Here is a 9,661-nt window from a genome sequence, read left to right as displayed (position 1 = left end):
CGGTTAATGTACCTGTTGACAGTGTCACTGAGTGTTGTGAACATCATAGTAATCCTGTCCGGTCCCTGCTGCTTTCGAGTATCACTCACGCCTCTACGACACACACGTGACTAGGGAACGCCTCCTGCGAAACCTCGACACCCTGGAGCACACGTCTATTCACTGCCGGTGACACAGCTCTCCCCTCGACTCTCCCCCATTTCAAACAAGATGGTCGGTATTAGTAATGATGACTTAAAGCATTTAGTCCTTACTGGAGTAAAAATTATTGACTGTATACTAGGCATGGGGGCATACGGGATAGTGTTTGAAGTGGATTATAATGGGACCACGTGTGCAGGTAAGACAATAAAGAGTCGATATCTAAGCAATCAAATCAAACGATTGTTCCTCCACGAGTGTCTGTTTCACAGTAAACTTGATCATCCAAACATAGTGAAGATGTTAGGAGTGTATTACCTTAGTGGAGGAGATGCGGCTCTACCGTATCAAGTGATGGAATTGATGGAGTACAGCCTCTTTACCTTACTGGAAAAATCCTAAGATATTCCCATGTTTGTAAAGTTTTCGATATTGCAAGATGTCAATAAGGGACTCTATTATCTTCATAATTTAAACCCTCCTGTGTTACATCGTGATCTCAACCCTTATAAAATCCTCTTGAACAGCAACTTGGTAGCTAAAATTAGTAACTTTAGGGTTGCATCACCATATTTACCGAATCAAATGACAGGAGTTCCAGGACTTCCTGATTTTATGCCTCCAGAGGCACTAGGTCAACACTATGGACTACCACTAGATGTGTTCTCATTTGGTTGTGTAATTTGTCATGTTATCAGTCAACTATGGCCAAGTCCTTTGAGTCTAGTAGTAACAGATCCCAAGCCAAAAATTCTATCAGAAGTGGAGAGACGTCAGCACTGCATCAATCAAATCAATGATGTGTCGCTTAAACTACTGACGATGTCATGTTTAGACAATGATCCAGAAAAACGTCCTCAAATGCCACAGGTGTGTAGGAGAATTACCAGTATAATAACTGGTGAGGTGATGTCCTTTCAGTTTTAGTGGTAATGTGTCAACTTACTTCTATAGGTCACTATTCTAATGATGACAGTATCAGGATGGCATACTCAATGGCTATGAAACAAGGAGTAGTTGAGTCCAGGGACCTACAAGTTCTACTAGTAGGTGCGGAGAACACTGGGAAGACTTGTCTGGTATCATCTTTTCTTGGTGAAGAGTTTGTTGAGGGACAAGCAGCCACTAAAGCAGTTGAAGTCGATGTTTGTAAAGTTTACTGCAAGAACTGGACCAGAATCAGTCACTCTGACAAGACTAACCTCCTCCATCATCAGTTTCTTGACCAGCTCAAGAGAAGAGTTGTGAAGGAACTAATGCCAATTAAATCCAGTGCAACTTCCAGTATGAGTAAGGAGAAATCTGGCAGTACCATGCCCGCTGTATCTGCAACATTAACCACCAGTCCCAAGAGCCCTAGTGTTTCTAGTGAGTATCTACCTCAACCGCATCCACAAGACATGCAGGTTGGCTCCAGTATTTCCCAATATGACCCTGATAGCTTGAATCTCGCTTTGTGGGATTTTCCAGGTCAGATAATCTTTCATAACACTCACTCAGTTTTTATTTCAGAGAGTGGAGTAATAACAATCACTTTTAATGCTTCCATGAAGTTGACAGGTGAGGTTGTTCCTCGCGATGGTTGCCCTGCACCTCCAGAATGTGCTACCATCATCTCCAGTATTCACTACTGGCTACAGGTAGTTGACTCAATATGCTCCGTGCAGGGAAGAGAAGGAGACCTGTCTCCATTACAACCAGCTGTGATACTAGCAGGTACTCACATTGACTTGCTCCATCATGACATTAAGGTTGCTCGGAAGATTGCCAAAGAGACGATCTTATTTCAACTAATAGAGGAGCTTTCCGATAAGCAATATGCTCATCACTTAGTTGGTATGGGTGAAGGTATTGAGGCTGCCTTAGAACAATTTTGTTTTTTTGTCAGTAACAAGTGTAAGGATGAAGAGATAGAACGTCTTAAAAGTACTACTGTTAGAGCTGCCACTTCACTGAGGAAGAAGCAGTCAATCTATTTCCTTAAAATTGAACGGGCACTTTTACAACACAAAGAAGAGATAATATCAAAATCTACCATAGTTGAAATTGTTGCAAAAAGCACATTTCCCATAGCTGAAAACAGTTCAGAGTTTAAAGGTACTTTGAGGTACTTCCATGAGAAACGTGTCATTTTGCACTTTCGTCAGATTGAGTCTTTGAAGGATATCGTGATCTTGTCACCATGCTGGCTGGCTAAGCTCTTCAGCTACATCATCACTGCCCATTCCTACAAAAGAGGTAAAGGTTTCGATGATGCTTGGAAACGGCTTACTAAATATGGCATTCTCCATGAGAGTCTTCTCCAGCACATGTTGGACAAGTTCCACTCAGACTACCCCAGTGTAGTAAAAGTTAACAAAAAACAAGTGGTGGATATTCTGCTCTGTTTCCATCTAGTAGCCCGCATCACTAAGGAAGCTTGGTTTAATGAAGAGGGTTATCCATCATTGCCAGATAGTGGTGACACCTTCATTGTTCCTTCTCTTGTTCCTCATGATAATAGGAGGAATCCTCCTAACACGACACAGGAGAGGATCGTCTACTTCAAGTTTGACAGTGGTTTTATCCCAACTAGTCTACTAAACCAGCTAATAGCCGATTGTATCTGTTGTAATGTTGAGAGGAATAGTCGTTTGTTGTGGTGAGTGTAGTGTAAGTTAGTGTGGTTAATAGGTGTTCCATTGTAGGATGAGACATGGGAAGGTGGGACTACAATTAGGTGCAGATCAGGTGTACTACATCAGCCGATGTGAGGAGAAGAGCAGTATCCAGTTGACAATCACTATGCCAGTGAGAGATGACGCGAAGAGTAGTGAAGAGAGGAAGGAACTGATTGATGACATCGCTAGAATACTGGATGACATCATGAAGGTCTTTATGCCTGCAGTGAAAAAAACACCAGTCTTACTGGTTCCTTGTCCAAAGTGTCCTACCCTCCATATCACTGTTGATGAGGTGTGTAGCGGTCACACTATCTTTTGTACTGCATCTGGTATTACTGTACCACTCCGGGGTTACTATGGTGACCTGTTGCCTCATGGATCACATAATAGTACTGCTCTATCAGGTGAGGTGACAATTTTATTATTGCTTATGCAATGAAATTTATAGGAGCTGACAGGAAGCTGGAAGTGTTCACTAAATATTATGCTAGTTTATGTAGTGTCCTACCAATGAAGAACATTACCAGCCATTTTGTCAGTGCTGGAGTGATAAGTTTTGAAGATGAGGAGGTTATCCAACAAATGACTAGATCATCAGAGGGATCAACTCTTGTTCTTAGGAAGATAGCTAACTCCCTCAAAGCTGGTCAGATGAAAACTTTTGGCAATTTATTATCTATCATGGAACAACATGGAGGTGTTTCGTGCGAGGAACTAGCCAATCAGATGAGAGGAGAGTTATCAGTGAACACAAATGGTACAGTAAAATAAAGAGTAGTGTTTGTAGTTGTGATGTGTTCTAATAGGTTCATGTCAATGATACAGATGTGATGATGGTGCTATTCAAACATAATTAGACATTAGTATAATTAATATACTTTTTGCTATATAAAGAAGTTGCCTAAGTATGCACAAAGTAATTCACTAAATAAATTCTTTGAACGTTTTCTGCATAATATAGGAGCACACTTTACTAGTTAACTCTAGAACTAGATGCTGTGTAGCACAGCTGCCTTACCAGCTTGAGAGATTATTTTTCGATAATTATTATAAGCTCAACTCTGATAATAATTATTGCTTGGATGAAGGATTTATCAGAATTTCGTGCAAATTATTTATGTAAATGAGTGCTCTATAGGAGTATCTCAAAAACTTCGCATACCTATTTTTTTTTCATGCAAAAAAAATTATTTTATAATGCCTATAAAGTAGCCATGCAATAACTCTCAGAAAATAAAAGTTGCCACACTTGACTATCTCAAGCTCTATGCATGTGATCATTATTACTCATTAAAGGGGGCAAAGGATATTAAAGAGGGTTTAATTTGAAGTATTTTATATAAAAATACTTCAAACCCTTCCAACCATATACTCCTCATGCTTTAGCTCCTAGCAATATTATTTTTTTCTAACCCCAAATTAACACCCAATTAACTACTACAAAAATATACAACTATCAGACCTACCCCCTATCAGTAAAGGAAATAACAACTAATAGTATGATAAAATGTTTAATTTTTGAACCAGAATCCCAAATCATATTTAATTTTGGATCCTAAATTCCAAAAACTAAAAATTTTACTTTACTTCAATGTAATTGAAAATTAAATTGGAAATTTAATGTTCGATTCAATCAGTAACCATGTCAGTTCAAACACACATGGTTGTGTCACATGATGAGATTGGCAGAATAATTGTACATGTGATATCCTTACCTGTCAAAATCGATATACCAGTCAGTAATTCTTATAGAATAATCAGGTAGACTGTTCTAATAAAGCATGTTGATCTTGTCTGTGATATGTACTTTGACAAGCAAAGATTTATAGTCTCTGCTTCAACCCATAGGCAGCGGAAAGGGAGGGGGCTATCCCCTGTTGGAATGATATCTCGCTGAAATTATCCTTCCCGGAGTGCGGCTAAAATGCTCAAATACCCTAATAGAGCAGTCAAAACGCTTCATAATAACGTGTTCCTAAAAGTAATATATATATAAATGAAAAGAATTTTTGGCCTACAGCAGAAATCGAGCCACTGATCTCTTATTTGAGAGAGTTATAATTATGGTGTAATGCCACTGTACCAAGTGTTTCCTGGTGTCTAAAAGGCTATTTTGAACTGCCTATTAACTCAGTAGTCAACATTGCCAAAAGAGTTTTTATAAAGTGCAAATAGCCTATTTTAAAACTTTTGACCATATATATTAAATCTTGTGAACTTTGAGACATTGTAAAACTTAGTTTCTGGGGGGCTGTCCCTCAAACCCCCTGCCCTCCAGAGATTCTATACTCTGGCCAGCTCCCCTCACATCAACTAGCCACTTCCTTCACCACTGCTTCAGCCATTATTATTTACCCATAAAAATATGCAAGTTTATTAGCACAACATGGAAACTGAGGCATAAATTTTGAGCATATTAAACGAGCTAAATTTTTTTAACACTGCAGCATAGTATTACAATAGGAAAAATTAAAAAGACATGATCAGTGGTTCCCTACAGTGAATCCCCACTGAGCTAAGGTCAATATTGAACTGGGAAAGTATGAGTGGTGTGTCACTAGCTTGCAAGTTATACCCACACAGGGGTGGATTGGGGGGGGGGCTAAGGGGGCTGTAGCCCCCCTTTCCTTTCTAAGTTAGTACTTGGCCAATAAAACCCTAAATCTTCTATGTGTATCAAAAGCAGACTTATTTCAGGAACTATGCATCATTACCAACACAAATAATGTCTATGTAACTATACCTATCGTCCAACTCTGTTCCAGGAGAATATAGCTTCCTTTACCTCAAGAGTTCTTCAAAAACAAGTTTCGATTGTGGGTTGCATCTCTAGTTACAAAAGTTTTAATTGTGGGCTTTGTTTTATTCAGATGATTACTTGATTAGCAGTGTTTCCACTATGGCTATAAGAGGTGATTAGTGTGTCAAGAAGTGTTAGTTGGTTTAATTGGTTAGATTTATCAGCTTCAGTATAATATGTAGTTAGTTACCAACTCAACCATTTAGCAAACTGTAGTCTTTTGGTAATTTGCAGTCTCATAAGGCAGCTCAGCATATTCACCCACTTTTGTCTTTGAATGTAAAATCTGTATCAGTTACCTTCTGATATGACCCCATGCTGTGGGTTATGGTGCTGGCATTTGTAGCTAGCCTATATAGTTCAATCTTCATAACCCGGCAGATAATAGTTGACTATCACAACAACAAATTCAGAAAGCCCATAAATGCAAATATAGTTGCACTTTGCTGAGGATTGCCAGTGGACTAGCTAATACTCTTCACTGCATTCTGCTTTTCAGTACACTTTATTGGTGTTATGGCTAACAAAGTGTCACTAGGCTAAGGAGCATGCATACTAATAATTGTGACGTTCAACACCACTACTACTTAGCTAGACATGTTTCTGCCTCACAGATTTAGCTGATTAGAGCATGGCTAAGAGGAGTTGATGCATTATGGTATATAGCTAGCTATATCTAAACGCTTGGTAGCTACAAATGAAAAGATTAACCAGAGGCATAGCTACAATGTAACTGCCTCACCAAATATTGGTGACTGAAGCCACTGAACTCAGAGCTACAATAGACCTCTTAGATGCATTGAAAGCTTGCATTAACAAAGTTTATATGCTATATATTTAGTTCAATTTGTAGGTGTCCACCCAGGGGCAACTCTAGGGAGTTAGTTATATTGAGGTTTTCAGAAACAGGTCAAGCAAGATAGACATACTCTAATAGAGCACTCACCCTAACAATTAGAACAGTCAAGCAAACTTTTAACATAATAGTTTTGCAATTAAATTGCTCTCACAATCAATTTCAATCTTCCCAGGGTAATGTGCATTCTTTGCAATTACCATAATAGTAGGATTAAAATTGCCTCCAGATTCAATCTTGTAACTCTTAATTTTCAAAAATTTCCTGGGGGCATGCCCCCAGACCCCCTGGCTGGAGCATGCTACATATGCTGATTGTGCTTACACAATAGAGTGCATGGCAAGCATAAAGCATTGCAAGGCCTGCCTCAACTATTTAAAATTTCTAGCTACACCCCTGCTATCATGTATGCATGATAGCTATAGTCATGATAGCTATATTCAGTGCATATTGCAATCAGTTTTGATTTAATGGAAAAGTAAAATTTGAATGATATATAATAAACTGTACTGAAATGCGATGGCACTAGTTATGAAACTAGTTTGGATAAGGCTAAAGTACTTAACCAACAGTTTCAGTCTGTGTTCACTAAGGAACCAAACTCCTCACTACCAGACAAGGGTCCCAGCCCCCATCCAACAATGTCTGATGTGAACACATCTGTAGAAGGCGTTTACAATCTCTTGCTTAACATCAACCCCAATAAAGCTTGTGGACCTGATCAAATACATGGAAGAGTACTTAAAGAAACAGCTGATGTTATATCCCCTTCTTAAGAACATTGTTTCAGTGCTCCTTAGACTCTGGAGTCATTCCTGATGAGTGGTGATCTGCAAATATTGCACCAATCTTTAAGCAGAGTGAACGACAACAACCTTCCAATTATCGACCAATTTCACTAACTTCCATTGTCTCTAAACTATTTGAACAAATTGTAAACTCAAACATCATGAAACATTTAGAAACCAACAACATCCTAAGTGATCATCAGTACGGCTTTCGTCATTCTCGTTCTTGTGAAACATTACTTATCACTCTATTACATGATCTATCCTGTTGCTATGATACTGGAATACGGACATCATCTTCACAGACTTTGCAAAGGCTTTTGACACAGCACCACACCAACGTCTGCTATACAAATTAGACTGGTATGGCATTAGAGGAAATTTTGAAAAACTGGATCTCCTCATTTTTGAATCATCGAACGCAGTGTGTTGTGCTAGATGGTATTTCATCTCCCAGATGCCCAGTACTGTCTGGTTTCCCTCAAGGCACAGTCCTTGGCCCTACTCTTTTCTCCATCTATATCAATGATCTACCCGAATCCATTTTACATAGTTCTATTAAACGTTTCGCTGGTGACTGTATAATATATAAGGCTATCCGTACCCCTGAAGATGCTGAGAGGTTACAAGAAGATTTATGTGCTTTACAAGAATGGCAGCAGAGATGGCTGATGAGACCAAATGTATCAAAGTGCTTTATCATGACTGTTTTACATTCTAGAAGAAATAAAATCATTACTCTCATTACTCCCTACAGACTACACAATCATCTCCTCTCACCTATTGAACATTACAAATATTTAGGCATCATCATTCAGAGTGATCTGAAGTGGCACCTACATATTCAATCTATCACCTCCAAAGCAAATCAGATGCTTGGTCTGCTAAAGTGTAACTTGATGACATCATCTATTCACCTTAGAGAGAGAGCCTACCTACCTTAGCCTAGTACGCCCTAAACTTGAATATGCAACTACAGTCTGGAACCCTCATTTAACAACCGACACGATCGCTTTAGAAAAGGTTCAGAGGTGTGCTGCACGATATGTCAAAGGTATATACTCCTATCATGCCAGTGTAACACAGATGGTTAATGAACTTAAGTGGGAATCACTAGAGTCTCGAAGAGAACAGCTCTCCTTAACTATGCTATACAACATTCTTAAACAAAATGTCTATTTACCACCTGAATATACATACCCGAGTTTCATCTGCAGACATCACAATACCAGGTACAGACCAGATCATGCCATATGTTCAGACTCATTGAACCATTTTGTAACACTGACACCTACAAGTACTCCTTTATACCATCAACATCAAGGCAATGGAATGTACTACCTCGCTACATCTTTGAAGTGGACATATTCAAATCTCTGCTACGTAACTATTATTTTGCAATCAATAGCTAACATTATTTATTATATTATATCTGTGTATATTCTTTTGTTTGTGAAGTTTTCACAGTAAAAAAAAAAACAAAAAAAAAAAAACAAAAAAAAAACAACAAAAACTGAAGATCCATTATTTTCCACTGAAAAACTGCTAAAAATACTCTCAGATTCACCTTTAGAGGGCCTAATTTTAAAAACTTTCCTGGGGGAGGGCATGCCCCCGACCCCCCTAGGTTACTAATGTAGTCACTATTCCAAATACCATGGATACTATATGAATCTTACAACTAGGGCATTGTGAGAAGGTTTGGTATCTTCTAACATCTGGCTAGTTACCTATGTCTCTGTCCAACTTAGCCCCCCCCCCCCCCCTTTCAAAAAATCCTAGGTCCGCCCCTGGACAATTCATCCTGTCATCTCCAGATATGATCTCAGTCAAGTTGATAACACTAGTAATTGGTTAATAAAGAAATACTGTCATCAAGCAAAACTTGGTAACTCCTATATACAAAATGTTCTCAATTCCATTACTGTAAATTACTATTGAAAGAACAAGTATTACCATAAGCTTATACTATTATGCAGGTAAGGCACTGTGATCCTATCTGTGTTGGTGTGGACAAGCTGTAGAATTATCTTAATGATTTGGTACTTAAATTTTCACTCAAAATGAGCCTAATATATTTAGTACTCATTATCACACCAGAGTTTATTGCTTTCAATGCAAGTCCACCACACAGAAGGACCTGGACCACATTCCTTAAACTAGTTGTGCCTATCAAACTGCAACGATATCAGCATAATCACAGGCTAGGAATGCTTCAAACTGGGTGGGTAGAATATATTGCTATCAGTCCTTGATCAAAACCATATATATACATTCATTTACATCCAGTAGTGGGGGCTTAGGGAACATTCCCCCTCCCCTTCCAAAAAATTATACAATATTGAGATAGTTAGTCAAATACTCTAATAGAACAGTCACCGCATACAACACTTAAGAATCCACCATAGTTATA

General features: G+C 38.6%; 1 protein-coding gene across 2 annotated transcripts; it reads left to right on the top strand.

Moving 5' to 3' along the window:
* Positions 1-3,761, top strand: LOC136240093 (uncharacterized). Of its 2 annotated transcripts, XM_066030939.1 has the most exons (5): positions 1-1,042; positions 1,096-2,782; positions 2,829-3,208; positions 3,253-3,561; positions 3,611-3,761. In XM_066030939.1, the coding sequence occupies exons 1-5, from the start codon at positions 553-555 to the stop codon at positions 3,622-3,624; spliced, it is 2,880 nt and encodes a 959-aa protein (XP_065887011.1). In that variant the 5' UTR covers positions 1-552; the 3' UTR covers positions 3,625-3,761. The 2 variants fall into 2 exon arrangements, with proteins under 2 accessions (XP_065887011.1, XP_065887012.1); XM_066030940.1 differs by lacking the exon at positions 3,611-3,761 and having other exon boundaries at positions 3,296-3,454.
* The last annotated feature ends 5,900 nt before the right edge of the window (positions 3,762-9,661 follow it).

This window comes from Dysidea avara, chromosome 12 (genome assembly GCF_963678975.1).
Source record: "Dysidea avara chromosome 12, odDysAvar1.4, whole genome shotgun sequence".
NCBI lineage: Eukaryota > Metazoa > Porifera > Demospongiae > Dictyoceratida > Dysideidae > Dysidea > Dysidea avara.
The sequence above is the reverse complement of the archived record's forward strand: the minus strand, read 5'-3'. Positions and strand labels throughout refer to the sequence as shown.

Excerpts from the sequence above, each read along its gene's own strand:
- LOC136240093 (XM_066030939.1), top strand. The coding sequence starts at position 553 with ATGTTTGTAAAGTTTTCGATATTGCAAGATGTCAATAAGGGACTCTAT. Across the intron at positions 1,043-1,095 it reads AATTACCAGTATAATAACTG|GTCACTATTCTAATGATGAC; the intron begins GTGAGGTGATGT and ends TTACTTCTATAG. Across the intron at positions 2,783-2,828 it reads AGGAATAGTCGTTTGTTGTG|GATGAGACATGGGAAGGTGG; the intron begins GTGAGTGTAGTG and ends GTTCCATTGTAG.